The 17,859-nt window shown below is 34.8% G+C and overlaps 2 protein-coding genes across 13 annotated transcripts in view; both read left to right on the top strand.

The window, feature by feature from the left end:
• The window catches only part of tcf3a (transcription factor 3a), a 50,394-nt gene extending 44,756 nt beyond the window's left edge, over positions 1-5,638 (top strand). For 8 of the 12 annotated variants that reach the window (XM_077222139.1, XM_077222138.1, XM_077222141.1 and 5 more), the window contains 2 exons: positions 3,325-3,444; positions 4,831-5,638. In XM_077222139.1, the coding sequence (XP_077078254.1) occupies positions 3,325-3,437 (113 nt within the window). In that variant the 3' untranslated portion in view covers positions 3,438-3,444; positions 4,831-5,638. Of the gene's footprint in view, positions 1-639; positions 870-3,324; positions 3,445-4,830 lie in introns of all 12 variants that reach the window. The other 4 variants (XM_077222144.1, XM_077222142.1, XM_077222150.1 and 1 more) reach the window with 1 other exon arrangement.
• A 3,981-nt stretch (positions 5,639-9,619) lies between these two features.
• On the top strand, positions 9,620-17,227 carry uqcr11 (ubiquinol-cytochrome c reductase, complex III subunit XI). Its single transcript, XM_077222244.1, has 2 exons — positions 9,620-9,763; positions 17,059-17,227. The coding sequence occupies exons 1-2, from the start codon at positions 9,714-9,716 to the stop codon at positions 17,177-17,179; spliced, it is 171 nt and encodes a 56-aa protein (XP_077078359.1). The 5' UTR covers positions 9,620-9,713; the 3' UTR covers positions 17,180-17,227.
• The last annotated feature ends 632 nt before the right edge of the window (positions 17,228-17,859 follow it).

Below are 17,859 nucleotides of genomic sequence, written 5' to 3'. Positions count from 1 at the left end.
TATAAACATTATAATTGATATTTATAATATTTTAATTTTATATCATAATTTTTATGAATTTTTATATATATATAATATACAATTTAATATTCTAAAAATATGGAATGATTTTAAATAAACAAATTAAAATATAAAAATTCTAATTATATTAATATAACATTATATAATATTAAATGTAATATTATTTATTTAAAATAAAAAAATTATACAAATTCGAAATTTTTTATAACAATTATTTATATATATATATATATAAACTTATTTTTTATGCATATAATATATAAATATAAATTATAGTTTAATCATTTTTATTAATTAAAAATAATTAAATAAAAACTATAAAATTATATATATATAGAAATTATTTTAATTTATATTTTATAGAAATTTATTTTTTTATATATGTGGTATAATACTTTATAAAATGTTAATTTTGTTCTAGATATCAAGTATAATTAAAAAATATTTAAAAAGTAAATAAAAATGATATACGTCATCCAGAGAGTTTGGTAATCTACAGTAATGAACAGGTTCTTCTGTCGTTGCAACTCAATGAAGCCATGTATGTGTAGAATGGCTTTAACGAGAGTCTAAATGAGTTAACGAGGTGTCTAACGAGCGCCTGGTTGCCCCCGGCAGCAGCGTGTCGGAGGAGTGTCTGACGGCGGAGGAGAAGGAGCAGCGCGAGCGCGAGCGACGCATGGCCAATAACGCTCGCGAGCGCGTGCGCGTGCGGGACATTAACGAGGCCTTCAGGGAGCTGGGCCGCATGTGTCAGACGCACCTGAAGAGCGACAAGGCTCAGACTAAACTCATCATCCTCCAGCAGGCCGTGCAGGTGATCCTGGGCCTGGAGAGGCAGGTGCGAGGTAGGACACCATACCTGGACACAAGCCGTCCGGCTAGAGTTGTCAAAAGTACCGATTTCGGTACTGAAGTTTTAAAAATGTGAGCGGAATCGTGAATCGGAAACTTTCGGCAACACTTGATCCATTAATAACTAACACTTTCTCTTCTATTTCTCTACTATATCTATTCATAAAATAGATGAATCCGGTACAATACACGAAATGGGAATTTTATGTTAAAAATTGTGCATGGTCCCTTTACAAATAAAATGAAAAATAAATAAATAAAATAAAAAGTATATGTACTGCGTTAGATTAAACAGCACGTGCATATTGTTAGTTTAACTGCTTCTATTGTTGTCATTTGTAAGCCGCTTTGGATAAAAGCGTCTGCTAAATGTAAATGTAAACTCCTCTGATTGGCCATTGTGTTCAAGCGCTCATCAGACACGCGACCCTGGATCACTAAACCAGTTGCACGGGTATATTTGTGGCGATAGCCACAAATACATAATCAGTCAAAGTTATCGAATTTCCTTCTATGCAAAAAATCATTAGGGTATTAAGTAAAGATCAAATTTTTCTACAGGAAATATTTATTTTTGTGAGTGAATGCGAACATAAATAGACGATTTTTTAAAGGCGATTTTCTCAATGTTTCAATTTTTTTTTTGCACCCTCAGATTCCAGATCAACAAACCAATGGATAACCAATCCTATTCCTAACAAACCATAGTAAAGCACCAAGTCGGTGCTGAAATTTTAAAAAAGTGACGCTTTGAGTGGAAACTCCTCTGATTGGCCGTTGTGTTCACGCGCTCATCGGATATGTCTGTGATTGCATGGGAGTGTAATGTGCTGTAGTGGTATGATGCATGCAAAAAAAAACAACATAAGCAAGTACTAAAAGCAATCAAATAATCAAATCAAATAGACCGTCCGCATCTGACATGCGTCTTGCGGCTTTTAAAGGGGAAAAGGGAAGTTAAACGGCATTAAAGAGACAGCTATAATGATCAGCGCTTCAGAAACATGTAAATATACATCAATGACGCTCTTCACCAAGCGCTTACACACACACACACACACACACACACACACACACACACACACACGCGTGTTTGAAAACAGGCGTCTATCAGCAGAACGGTCCTGCCTGTGCTTTCAACACTCCCGTTTTTTAAAACACTTCCGTGTTGATCATTGTAGCCAATCACAGACATATCCGATGAGCTCGTGAACACAACAGCCAATCAGAGGAGTTTACGATTCTGCTCAAGCGTCACATTTTTTTAAGTTTCAGAACCGATTTGGTGCCGAAGTCGGTACTTTGACAACACTACGTCCTGCCAAGAATCACGAAACACACCCCTGCTACTGAGAGCTCTCTCCTCGCTTACACTAACCTGTGTGTGTGTGTGTGTGTGTGTGCGCTGAGCTTTAACTACTCACTGTTGTACACCTTCTGCCTTGTGATGTACACAAGTAGGATGACGACATTTGCACACCACTTTCTTTCAAAGATTAGCACTGGACTGATCGATTATGATTGGAATGACAAAAGATATCGAATCTCACAAAAACATGTCATTTCACCCAAAAAGAAAATATTTGTTTGTTATAAAAAATTTAAAAAGACGCATTTTGACCGTTACAATTTGTTGCATGTGACATTGACAATTTTATACAGATTATATGATAAATTCACCAAAAAAAATTAGTCATTGTATTTGTTGTAGAAAATGATGATGAAAATGAATATTATTTTAAACATAAATAATTTAATCATTTTAAATAAAATAATGAAATGTAAAAATTCTAATTGTATTATAATAAAATTATATACATGTAATTTTTATTCCTTATATGCATATTATATAAATTATAATTTAATCATTTTAAATAATTAAAATTATATTACGTATCATTTAAATTATATATATATAAATATATATATATATATATATAAAATATGTATACATGTATTTTATATGAATATATGTATTTGTATTAAAAAATTCTAAATCTATATTTTCCTGATAACTTTGTTGCTATGTATTGTTTTGTAAATTATATATATATTAAATAATATATTATTAAGTGTAATTGTCATTAGATTCTCTTAACTGTATATTGTGATCAAATAAATTAATGTAATGGATAAATACATTTTAAAAATCTGTCCTTATATGTATAAATATATATTTTTTAAATAATCTAAATATTGTACAAAAATACTATATAGCATAAATAGTATAAAAATGTCACATTGTAGTAATAAAACTCAAAGACATTTTTGTTTTCTAGCATCATGTCGTACTTGTCTAAATCACATTGTGTTTCTTGCTCTTCCATCAGTTCAGAAGTGACTCTTAAAGCTCCTTCACCGCTGTTTGACAGTGAGCCGCTTCATTTCACTGTAATCTGACAGTAAACGCTCGCTTTAATACCTGATCTGAATCCCTGTGTCCTTCAGAGCGTAATCTGAACCCGAAGGCGGCGTGTCTGAAGAGGAGAGAGGAGGAGAAGGTCACCGGAGAGCCTCAGATGTTGTCTGGTCTGGGTGGAGACGGACACGGACACATGTAACATTCAGGTGTGTGACTGACCGTTAGATAGCAGTTTCACTTATTATATTCATGCATTCGGCAGATGCGTTTTTTATGGGTGTAACGAGACCCTCATGTCACGATTCCATGCATATCACGATACTGATCTCACAATATTACATAATTGCGATGCTCCAAGACGTGTGGTAAAAGGTTAATAAAAAATTTACTGTTGATTTAAAATGCAAAATTTGGTATTATTATTAGATAGTAGTTTTATTTATTATATTCATGCATTTGGCAGATGCGTTTATCCGCAGCGACTTTGGTCGAAGGTTTTGCATCTCATGAATGCACAGAAACTCCACGGCAACCCGTCAAAATAAAAGTCTGATTTTTCATAGGGCCCTAAAAATGAAATTTTTGTTAAACCGTAAATAAATTGAATACGTTTGATTTCAATTAATTAGAAATGCTTTTTGATTACTAACATTTAATTTAACCATTAAAATAGCCTTTAATTTACAGAATGCTTAGATTGCTTCTTAATTTTTACATTAATTTACATTTTTACATCAGATACAGGCTATATATCGGTTCAAAATATCGGTTATCGGTCTACTTGATCTGTAATAATCGGTATCGCCATCGGCCCTGAAAATCACATATCGGTCGCCCCCTAGTTGTGATTGGTCGAGCGCTTTGAGTGTGTTTGGGAAATGTCCCGCCCCTTACCATAACCACCAGTTTAACACACTACTAACTAACTCAACCAGGCCCCGCCCCTTTATTCCACGTATGAATTATTATAATGTGGAATATTGTGACGTGTTGGTTCCCGTTAGAAACTGAAGACTACAATGGAGCAAGCGGAAACCTTCCCGTCTCTCTCGAATCACCACTGAAGTGATTAAACTGCAGTTCATCGACTGGCCACTAGAGACCGGCTGCAAAAGAGAGTCAATCCCATAGACCTCCATGTTAAAATGCCCAACTTTACAGCAGAATTTTTTTTTTTTACAGTCTGGTACAAAAAGTGGGTTTAGTCTATATAGCTAATTTTGCCATTCATAACAACTGTAAGGGGGGTGAATTTTTTTATAACTCATCCATTTAAATGATATTAATCCTTAAAGTTCTGCATAATTAAGGGCGTGGCCACTTGAGTGACAGGTGGATTGCCACTGATGTCACTGCTAGCCGTTTGTTCAATTTTTTACAGTCTATGCAATGGAGGCTTTTCAGGGAGTTCAGAAACAGCGACGCTAACTCCTCATCATGCTAAAACATGAAAGATAAACATGTAGAAAAAGCATAGTTTAAGTTTCCACAACAAACATTGCGGTTAAAATCTGTTTTTACTCTGAATGAATGAAAACCAGCTTACATCTTGAATGCATTTCTGACGCCGCTGTTGTTTTCGCTCTCGACAGATCCGGACGTTCTCTCCGTCGACGTGGCCTTATCTTCCTGTTCTTGTTCCAGAGTCCGCACACATACACACATTCTTGATTTATATATTATAAACAGATGTGTTGGAAGACTCGCATACACACAGTACACTTCCCGAGCCGCTCGCTCGGCTCTCAACACAGTATGTGCTCACGAACACACACATTCATGGACCATTGGTGGAAATCACCCGTGAGAAACGGCCCGGGACCGTCCTGCTGTTGATGGAGTGATGTCAGAATTACAGTGTGCTGTTATATAGCACACAAACACACACACACACACACACACACACACAACGACCCATGAGCCTTGCTATTCAACGAGAGGTCAAGCTCCGCTGTGGGAACAGATTCCTTCTTTTTGTAGTACATGTATTCAAGTTTAACTTTCTTTTTTGTACCGTTTTGTGTTTAAGATGTTGGAAGGAAATGCATTTTTGATACACGTTGTTTTTGGGGATGCGCGAATCACACAAAAACCGTCATATTTCACCCTTTAAAACCTAAATATTTTTCTACAAAGAAAATTGGGCCTGTTTTTAAGGATATTTTGGGGGGGGGGGGGGGGGTGCATTGACATTCTCTGACATTAACCTCATTCTTATTATACTGCAAAAACTACTTTTTTATACCAATGTAAACAAATTTTACATATTGGAGTGTTTGTTTGAGAGTCTGTCCTTTATGCTGATTTAAAAAACATTGTATTACTGTATTACAGTAGAATATGAATTAAGAATCATAATCATCTAAAAAAAAAAACTCAAGTAAAACTTATGGACAAAAATCATAATTTTCCTAAATGTAGGTCTTAATTTTCTTTATTTATATATATATATATATATATATTTATGTATGTGCGTATTTTGTTCATTTTTCTCCGATAAAATGTGTGTGTGTGTGTATGTGTGTATATATATATATATAATTTATCTGAAGAAAAATATATACATCAACTATATATACACATAAAATATGTTGAGTATATATATACGTGTGTGTGTGTGTGTATATATATATATATATATATATATATATATATATATATACACACACATACACATACATATAAACATGTATATATAGCTAAAAAATTAATTTTTTTATTGTATGTACATGTGTACACACACACACACACACTATATACATACACACACACACACACACACACACACACACGCCTGAAGAAAATGAATCAACATATCATTATTATATTTTTGGGTGAAATATCTGACGATGTTTTTGTGCGATTCCTTCTAACGTCGACATCTTTCACCAGAGCTCGTGTTCTTCTCTGTGTGTTTCATAAGTATTGGAAACGCTGGATAATATTCTCTTTTTAGTGTGTCTCATTTACAGTAATAACTCATTTTTATACCGTCTCAAACTGAACCACACGAGAAACCCTCCGAGTCTTCGAGCATTTCACGCGTTTCCCAGTCGCTGTACTTTCAGCTCACACACACACACACACACACACACACACTGAACATGACTGCGCAAATAATCCTCCGGTTCATCAGCGATCAGGGGAGTGTGTGCATTTTATCAACTTTAACGTGTTGATTCACGACAGAATTTGTCCACATTTCTACTGAAGAGTAGAGAAATAGATTGTGGGTTTTGCGAAAGGTCTTTACAGGACGACCCGAGTTTTTTTTACTTCTTTTATAAAGTTCTGTTAAATGTTTGTGTTAACTTGTTTTTTGTTATCTATGTTGATTTTAAATGTTAGATAAATGGCAAAAACCTAGTTGCCAGGAACAAATTGTGTTTCATATTTCTGTTGCAATTTTCATAAGCTTTTTTTGTTTTGTTTTTATAACGGGAGAGCTTGGAAATTATTAGGGTTTTTTTTGTTTTGTTTTTTTCGTGTAAGAAATTAGAGATGCCAATTTTTGCGTTTTCTCACACTTGTTTATAAGGTAAATAATCACTGTGCAAAATACTGCGTTTGTGTCAATACCTGCCCAAAACTGAGGAGACCAACATTTAGTGGTTTCATTCGTAGACGTTTTCGTTCCAAATTGAAGGGAAACACAGAACCGAGTTTATCTCTAGAGATCATTTTTGTTTTTCTTCATTAGTACTAACATCGTCTTTTACCACTAAAAGATGATTATATGAATTATTCTTGTTTATGTATTGCAAAAATGTAACTCTGAAAGGAGAGAGAGTGGCCTTCCTCATTCTCCGGACGCGGGGAGTGATTATGTACTAGTGCCTGCATCGTTTTGTTCAGTTTTATCCTGGAGTCCGTCAGGTTTTATTGAAACGTCACGTCTTGTGGCTTCAACTTGAGAATATTTTATAAATTCACATGAAGAGGGACACGAGAATTCCAGATGTATGTTAAAGTGAATTCTTGCTCCTCTGAGCAAATAAAGTACTTTCTTTGTAAACATTGAGATGTTTGCATGAATTCTGTTACACACACGCACACACACACACACACACACGCACACACACACACACACACACGCACACACACGCGCGCACGCACACACACACACACACACAATCGCACGCACACACACATCTCTGTTTTCATTAGGGGCTGCAAGGGAGTGTTGGGGGTTTATTTATTAAAAAAAGATTTTACACAACGAAATAAATAGATTCGATTAAAGTCAAAAATAAATAAATACTAATATATTTAAATAATAAATTAATACATTAGATTAAAATTATTTGAAATATAAATAAATAAATTATCATGTTTAAAATAATTAAAATTAACTGATTTAAATACGTAGCTACATAAAAACAATTGAATAAAAATAAAAGTAATACAAATAACTAAATACATAAAACATTTGAATTAAATTAAATTAATTTGATACAAATAGCTACATTTGATAAAAGGAAAGAAAATTAAAACATGTTTCTTTAAATCAATTTAAATAAATAATAAAATAATTCATTAGATTAAACTAAACTTTTATCTACATTAAAGTAAATACATTTGATTAAAATAAAATGTTATTTAAATAAAAATAAATATTAAATTCAAATACTTACATAAGATTTTGTTCAAATCACGTGGTACTACAAACATTTGATTAAAATAAATAAAAAGATTAAAATGGAATGTTATATAGAGAATAAATTTGATACAAATAACTAAAATATAACGACTAAAAATAAAAAAGATTAAAATAAATAAATTGATTAAAATAAATGAGGTTTGATTTAAATAATGAATTTTTCATTTTGAAAATTTTGATTGTAATTTGATATAAATTAATGAATAAAATATATATATATATATATATATATATATATATATATATATATATATATATACATAAACATTTATTCATGCATGGCAGGAGATTTGACCCCCAAGTCACTTCAATGTCATAACAAATATCAGAAGCCAAATTATTTATTAAAACACACCTTCAGCTCAATGTTCAAGCTATTTTTTTTGTGTGAAAAATCATGTTTTTGAGGAACGTTTATTTGTTCATCTCACAATAATCATTGTATTGCATTGAATTAAATATGGTAACACTTTATTCTTTGTTACACATATTATAGTTACTATAGCAATCACTATAAATTATGAATAATTACATGCATCTAAACCAAACATAACCTTATTACACTAAGTGCATGTAGTTAATATCACTTGGTAATGTATAATTTCACTGTAACAGCTAGAATAAACTTATTTTAATATTACAGAGCTTTGATCATAAAACTAAGCTTTTAAATATAATCTTAATAAGAAAGAAATTCATCGTAACAATATAAATGTGGATATAAATAAATGAAGAGATTGCAGTGTTTAGTCTCAGAGCGCCTCCTGCTGGACATCATAAACACAATCGGCTATTTATTATTGTTCTTTATTTAAGAATAACATACAATTATATTAATACGCATCTTCTTTGGAACACGTGACTTCCACCTTAACGACAAAAATATAAACATAGTGGAAGAAGACTTTATAGCACAAAAATTCACTTTTTATAGACTTTTAATGTGTATTGGCGTACTGAATTTTAATTATCTCCTAAACAGTGTTTAAGATTAGAATAAGTGTGTCCCAAAGCATAGAATATGTTGAAAAGAGCGTGCCAGAAATCCTCGGATGATCTACTATTCCCGGTGGATTTTCGAAGTGTGGATCCGCGCTGATATTACCCACAACCCATTGCGCTTTGGAGGAGGAACTACAAAAACGAGTAAAAAGTGTTAAAAAACTACAAAACATGGCGGGTATGCGCGACCGACGGTGAGAAGGTTTGAGTGACTAATAAAAGTTTAACCTGATAGAAAAATATTGATTTGCTGTTATCCGTGTTATATTTCATCTGCAATAATAATTTGGACTTTTACAAAGATCCGTTTGGCCATTATAACTTTTAAATGCATCATTGTGCGGAGATTCTCCGCATGAAAGACCCGCGACTGCAGATCAACGAGCCTCTGCCTTTTCTCTCCGATACAGTAGCAAAGTAAATGAAAATTGGAGGATTTTATCTTTGACAAGATGATTGACAGGTACGTTTACTGTGACAGAATCGACAGAGAGCAACCGTTAAAGACGAAATTGAATGACGTGTGTAGTATGTCCCAAGGCTTGTCTACTCTTCTGCTACACACTCAAAAGTATGTATTTTTTCTTCACAAAAAGAGTACATACTTTTAGGGCGTAGTATAAGTAGGCGAATTAAGACGCAGCCAAAGCCGTCTAAGGTCATATTAGACGTTCTCTGACGCAGCATTAGAGACTTTTAATGTGTATTGGCGTACTGTATTTCCGCTCATGTCGCGGCCTGATGACGCCTCATCCGTAGTTTCTTGTGCGCGTTTGCTGCAATTCTCGTCTCGCTCTCCACACACGTCTGATAATGTTGGGCAAAATAATCGGACAGAAATACGCATCTATCGCGAAAACATGGTAAGAACATGGTAAATCACCATACATCGGGAGAACCCCCCTGTCTCATTAATATTATCTCATGATTCATGTGTATTAATCGTTTTGTCCTTGTCTCGACCTGACTGTAGCATGCTAAGCTAATGAGCTCAGGTCACGATAACACCGAGGAACTCCACTGTTTATTGTAGTTTATCAATCATATTATGTTTATTTAATCGTGTAGTGTGTGAATTTGAGGGCGTTTTCTTTATCGGCATGGTTTTAATCTAAACACCAGTCATTAATACACACGATAGAAGGTCAGTAATGGTGATTAAAGTGTTTCTTTCTTAAACTATTTAATTCAATCTAAAAAGAATAAACAATTTAGGAATATTTTACAGACTGCCCGACCTTCAGCTTTTTTCTTCGTTTACTACTTTGTGTTGTTATTATTTATAATAATGTTTAATGGTAATGTTTAACTTCTTGCCTTGCTTTCTTAATATTGTGAAAATAAACATATGAAAACGTTTGTTTTATGTGTGTTTGATGTTTTGTATCATGTTTAATACATCAGGCTTTTATGGTTCATATAAGCATTAAAAGTCATTATTCCTCCCATCACTATTTCCCTTTAGGGTTTCCGTAGGCCCTTAAAATTTAATGTTATTTTTGTTTGATGTTTGTTTCGTGTTGACATATTGGGGGAATATTTTATGGCACCAAAATCTTTTTTTCTTTACTGGGATAAGTTCAGATATAAACACTGATGTCTACAGTAGCGATCAAAATAGAGTAAATCTCCTTTTGAAAGTAACTTGCCGTTTCAAATAAAGATTGTATCGTTACACCAGTGGCGACAAGTGACTGTTAAACGTGTTTGTCATTGAGTATGAGATATGATGCAGTGATGTGATTATGAATGTGTAGTATGAGATATGATGCAGTGGTGTGATTATGAATGTGTGTATGAGATATGATGCAGTGATGTGATTATGAATGTGTAGTATGAGATATGATGCAGTGGTGTGTTTATGAATGTGTGTATGAGATATGATGCAGTGGTGTGATTATGAATGTGTGTATGAGATATGATGCAGTGGTGTGATTATGAATGTGTAGTATGAGATATGATGCAGTGGTGTGATTATGAATGTGTGTATGAGATATGATGCAGTGGTGTGATTATGAATGTGTGTATGAGATATGATGCAGTGGTTAGTTTATGAATGTGTGTATTAGATATGATGCAGTGGTGTGATTATGAATGTGTGTATGAGATATGATGCAGTGGTGTGATTATGAATGTGTGTATGAGATATGATGCAGTGGTGTGTTTATGAATGTGTGTATGAGATATGATGCAGTGGTGTGATTATGAATGGGTGTATGAGATATGATGCAGTGGTGTGTTTATGAATGTGTGTATGAGATATGATGCAGTGGTGTGTTTATGAATGTGTGTATGAGATATGATGCAGTTGTGTGATTATGAATGTGTGTATGAGATATGATGCAGTGGTGTGATTATGAATGTGTGTATGAGATATGATGCAGTGGTGTGTTTATGAATGTGTGTATGAGATATGATTTAGTGGTGTGTTTATGAATGTGTGTATGAGATATGATGCAGTGGTTAGTTTATGAATGTGTGTATGAGATATGATGCAGGGGTGTGATTATGAATGTGTGTAGTATGAGATATGATGCAGTGGTGTGATTATGAATGTGTGTATGAGATATGATGCAGTGGTGTGTTTATGAATGTGTGTATGAGATATGATGCAGTGGTGTGATTATGAATGTGTGTATGAGATATGATGCAGTGGTGTGATTATGAATGTGTGTAGTATGAGATATGATGCAGTGGTGTGATTATGAATGTGTGTAGTATGAGATATGATGCAGTGGTGTGATTATGAATGTGTGTATGAGATATGATGCAGTGGTGTGTTTATGAATGTGTGTATGAGATATGATGCAGTGGTGTGATTATGAATGTGTGTATGAGATATGATGCAGTGGTGTGTTTATGAATGCGTGTATGAGATATGATGCAGTGGTGTGTTTATGAATGTGTGTATGAGATATGATGCAGTGGTGTGATTATGAATGTGTGTAGTATGAGATATGATGCAGTGGTGTGATTATGAATGTGTGTAGTATGAGATATGATGCAGTGGTGTGATTATGAATGTGTGTAGTATGAGATATGATGCAGTGGTGTGTTTATGAATGTGTGTATGAGATATGATGCAGTGGTGTGTTTATGAATGTGTGTATGAGATATGATGCAGTGGTGTGATTATGAATGGGTGTATGAGATATGATGCAGTGGTGTGTTTATGAATGTGTGTATGAGATATGATGCAGTGGTGTGTTTATGAATGTGTGTATGAGATATGATGCAGTTGTGTGATTATGAATGTGTGTATGAGATATGATGCAGTGGTGTGATTATGAATGTGTGTATGAGATATGATGCAGTGGTGTGTTTATGAATGTGTGTATGAGATATGATGCAGTGGTTAGTTTATGAATGTGTGTATGAGATATGAGGCAGTGGTGTGATTATGAATGTGTGTATGAGATATGATGCAGTGGTGTGATTATGAATGTGTGTAGTATGAGATATGATGCAGTGGTGTGATTATGAATGTGTGTATGAGATATGATGCAGTGGTGTGTTTATGAATGTGTGTATGAGATATGATGCAGTGGTGTGATTATGAATGTGTGTAGTATGAGATATGATGCAGTGGTGTGATTATGAATGTGTGTATGAGATATGATGCAGTGGTGTGATTATGAATGTGTGTATGAGATATGATGCAGTGGTGTGATTATGAATGTGTGTAGTATGAGATATGATGCAGTGGTGTGTTTATGAATGTGTGTATGAGATATGATGCAGTGGTGTGTTTATGAATGTGTGTATGAGATATGATGAAGTGGTGTGATTATGAATGTGTGTATGAGATATGATGCAGTGGTGTGATTATGAATGTGTGTATGAGATATGATGCAGTGGTGTGATTATGAATGTGTGTAGTATGAGATATGATGCAGTGGTGTGTTTATGAATGTGTGTATGAGATATGATGCAGTGGTGTGTTTATGAATGTGTGTATGAGATATGATGCAGTGGTGTGATTATGAATGTGTGTATGAGATATGATGCAGTTGTGTGACTATGAATGTGTGTATGAGATATGATGCAGTGGTGTGTTTATGAATGTGTATGAGATATGATGCAGTGGTTAGTTTATGAATGTGTGTATGAGATATGATGCAGTGGTGTGATTATGAATGTGTGTATGAGATATGATGCAGTGGTTAGTTTATGAATGTGTGTATGAGATATGATGCAGTGGTGTGATTATGAATGCGTGTATGAGATATGATGCAGTGGTTAGTTTATGAATGTGTGAATGAGATATGATGCAGTGGTGTGATTATGAATTTGTGTATGAGATATGATGCAGTGGTTAGTTTATGAATGTGTGTATGAGATATGATGCAGTGGTGTGATTATGAATGTGTGTATGAGATATGATGCAGTGGTTAGTGAATGAATGTGTGTATGAGATATGATGCAGTGGTGTGATTATGAATGTGTGTATGAGATATGATGCAGTGGTGTGATTATGAATGTGTGTATGAGATATGATGCAGTGGTGTGTTTATGAATGTGTGTATGAGATATGATGCAGTGGTGTGATTATGAATGTGTGTAGTATGAGATATGATGCAGTGGTGTGATTATGAATGTGTGTAGTATGAGATATGATGCAGTGGTGTGATTATGAATGTGTGTAGTATGAGATATGATGCAGTGGTGTGATTATGAATGTGTGTATGAGATATGATGCAGTGGTGTGTTTATGAATGTGTGTATGAGATATGATGCAGTTGTGTGATTATGAATGTGTGTATCAGATATGACGCAGTGGTGTGATTATGAATGTGTGTATGAGATATGATGCAGTGGTTTGTTTATGAATTTGTGTATGAGATATGATGCAGTGGTTTGTTTATGAATGTGTGTATGAGATATGATGCAGTGGTGTGATTATGAATGTGTGTATGAGATATGATGCAGTGGTGTGATTGTGAATGTGTGTAGTATGAGATATGATGCAGTGGTGTGTTTATGAATGTGTAGTATGAGATATGATGCAGTGGTGTGTTTATGAATGTGTAGTATGAGATATGATGCAGTGGTGTGTTTATGAATGTGTGTATGAGATATGATGAAGTGGTGTGATTATGAATGTGTGTATGAGATATGATGAAGTGGTGTGATTATGAATGTGTGTATGAGATATGATGCAGTGGTGTGATTATGAATGTGTGTATGAGATATGATGCAGTGGTGTGATTATGAATGTGTGTATGAGATATGATGCAGTTGTGTGACTATGAATGTGTGTATGAGATATGATGCAGTTGTGTGACTATGAATGTGTGTATGAGATATGATGCAGTGGTGTGATTATGAATGTGTGTATGAGATATGATGCAGTGGTGTGATTATGAATGTGTGTATGAGATATGATGCAGTGATGTGATTATGAATGTGTGTATGAGATATGATGCAGTGGTGTGATTATGAATGTGTGTATGAGATATGATGCAGTGGTGTGATTATGAATGTGTGTATGAGATATGATGCAGTTGTGTGACTATGAATGTGTGTATGAGATATGATGCAGTGGTGTGTTTATGAATGTGTGTATGAGATATGATGCAGTGGTGTGATTATGAATGTGTGTATGAGATATGATGCAGTGATGTGATTATGAATGTGTGTATGAGATATGATGCAGTGATGTGATTATGAATGTGTGTATGAGATATGATGAAGTGGTGTGATTATGAATGTGTGTATGAGATATGATGCAGTGGTGAGTTTATGAATGTCTGTATGAGATATGATGCAGTGGTGAGTTTATGAATGTGTGTATGAGATATGATGCAGTGGTGTGATTATGAATGTGTGTAGTATGAGATATGATGCAGTGGTGTGATTATGAATGTGTGTATGAGATATGATGCAGTGGTGTGATTATGAATGCGTGTATGAGATATGATGCAGTGGTGTGATTATGAATGTGTGTATGAGATATGATGCAGTGATGTGATTATGAATGTGTTTATGAGATATGATGCAGTGATGTGATTATGAATGTGTGTATGAGATATGATGCAGTGATGTGATTATGAATGCGTGTATGAGATATGATGCAGTGGTGTGATTATGAATGTGTGTATGAGATATGATGCAGTGGTGTGATTATGAATGTGTGTATGAGATATGATGCAGTGGTGTGTTTATGAATGTGTGTATGAGATATGATGCAGTGGTGTGATTATGAATGTGTGTATGAGATATGATGCAGTGGTGTGATTATGAATGTGTGTATGAGATATGATGCAGTGGTGTGATTATGAATGTGTGTATGAGATATGATGCAGTGGTGTGTTTATGAATGTGTGTATGAGATATGATGCAGTGGTGTGATTATGAATGTGTGTATGAGATATGATGCAGTGGTGTGATTATGAATGTGTGTATGAGATATGATGCAGTGGTGTGATTATGAATGTGTGTATGAGATATGATGCAGTGGTGTGTTTATGAATGTGTAGTATGAGATATGATGCAGTGGTGTGTTTATGAATGTGTAGTATGAGATATGATGCAGTGGTGTGTTTATGAATGTGTGTATGAGATATGATGAAGTGGTGTGATTATGAATGTGTGTATGAGATATGATGCAGTGGTGTGATTATGAATGTGTGTATGAGATATGATGCAGTGGTGTGATTATGAATGTGTGTATGAGATATGATGCAGTGGTGTGTTTATGAATGTGTGTATGAGATATGATGCAGTGGTGTGATTATGAATGTGTGTATGAGATATGATGCAGTGGTGTGATTATGAATGTGTGTATGAGATATGATGCAGTGGTGTGTTTATGAATGTGTGTATGAAATATGATGCAGTGATGTGATTATGAATGTGTGTATGAGATATGATGCAGTGGTGTGATTATGAATGTGTGTATGAGATATGATGCAGTGATGTGATTATGAATGTGTGTATGAGATATGATGAAGTGGTGTGATTATGAATGTGTGTATGAGATATGATGCAGTGGTGAGTTTATGAATGTCTGTATGAGATATGATGCAGTGGTGAGTTTATGAATGTGTGTATGAGATATGATGCAGTGGTGTGATTATGAATGTGTGTAGTATGAGATATGATGCAGTGGTGTGATTATGAATGTGTGTATGAGATATGATGCAGTGGTGTGATTATGAATGCGTGTATGAGATATGATGCAGTGGTGTGATTATGAATGTGTGTATGAGATATGATGCAGTGATGTGATTATGAATGTGTTTATGAGATATGATGCAGTGATGTGATTATGAATGTGTGTATGAGATATGATGCAGTGATGTGATTATGAATGCGTGTATGAGATATGATGCAGTGGTGTGATTATGAATGTGTGTATGAGATATGATGCAGTGGTGTGATTATGAATGTGTGTATGAGATATGATGCAGTGGTGTGATTATGAATGTGTGTAGTATGAGATATGATGCAGTGGTGTGATTATGAATGTGTGTATGAGATATGATGCAGTGGTGTGATTATGAATGCGTGTATGAGATATGATGCAGTGGTGTGATTATGAATGTGTGTATGAGATATGATGCAGTGATGTGATTATGAATGTGTTTATGAGATATGATGCAGTGATGTGATTATGAATGTGTGTATGAGATATGATGCAGTGGTGTGATTATGAATGCGTGTATGAGATATGATGCAGTGGTGTGATTATGAATGTGTGTATGAGATATGATGCAGTGGTGAGTTTATGAATGTCTGTATGAGATATGATGCAGTGGTGAGTTTATGAATGTGTGTATGAGATATGATGCAGTGGTGTGATTATGAATGTGTGTATGAGATATGATGCAGTGGTGTGATTATGAATGTGTGTATGAGATATGATGCAGTGATGTGATTATGAATGTGTTTATGAGATATGATGCAGTGATGTGATTATGAATGTGTGTATGAGATATGATGCAGTGATGTGATTATGAATGTGTTTATGAGATATGATGCAGTGATGTGATTATGAATGTGTGTATGAGATATGATGCAGTGGTGTGATTATGAATGCGTGTATGAGATATGATGCAGTGGTGTGATTATGAATGTGTGTATGAGATATGATGCAGTGGTGTGATTATGAATGTGTGTATGAGATATGATGCAGTGGTGTGTATGTGTGTTTCAGGGTTCCCACGCTGGCGGTCTGGGGAGGCGTCGGAGGAGTCGCTCTCGTGCACTTCACAGACTGGAGGGTCATCCTGGACTACGTGCCCTACATTAACGGAAAGTTCAAGAAGGATGAATAGATGAAGGTTTGTCATGTTTATCTCCCTCAACAATACATGAGGGACTATTTTCAGGACCATTTAACCTTTTTGAGAGAGAGAGAGAGCACACTCACCACTCTTGCACACTCTCTCTCTCTCTCATACACACACTTCAACTTCGTTATCAGTCTATATTTCAAGAACGAGACGAGAAGACGTGTGTGTGTGTGTGTGTGTGTGTGTGTGTGTGTGTGTGTGTGTGTGTGTGTGTGTGTGTGTGTGTGTTCTGCTGCGTCACTGATATCGTGCTTTATGTTCCCATAGGCTTGCTCTGGACGGTTTGAGGACGGAGACACTCGTCGCTGCTGTTGAAATCAAACCAGTCTATCGTGTGAACCGGACTACTTCATCAGCGCCATTGAACAATGTGATATTTATTTTTTTGGACCGTTCAATCCATTTCCCCTCGTGATTTATCAGTGTGGATTGTGCTCATGAAAAGAGTAAGATCGAAGACTCAGAAGTAAATGATATATATTAAAGAGATGTTTGTAAAATTTTACCATTTGTTCCCACTGAAACCTCTTGGAATAAATACACTGTAATTATATTATTAATAACATTATCATGGACCTGAGCTCTGGTTTTTAATTGTGTTGTGCTCTTCATGTCAACGGCGGGTTTATTTACAGTGCTTGTTAATAAAAGAAAGAAAATAA

Source organism: Siphateles boraxobius, unplaced genomic scaffold (assembly GCF_051911475.1).
Source record: "Siphateles boraxobius isolate OS27281-9 unplaced genomic scaffold, OSU_SipBor_1 86, whole genome shotgun sequence".
In the NCBI taxonomy this organism is placed as follows: domain Eukaryota; kingdom Metazoa; phylum Chordata; class Actinopteri; order Cypriniformes; family Leuciscidae; genus Siphateles; species Siphateles boraxobius.
Note: the sequence above shows the minus strand (reverse complement) of the source record. Positions and strands in the feature narration are given on the sequence as shown.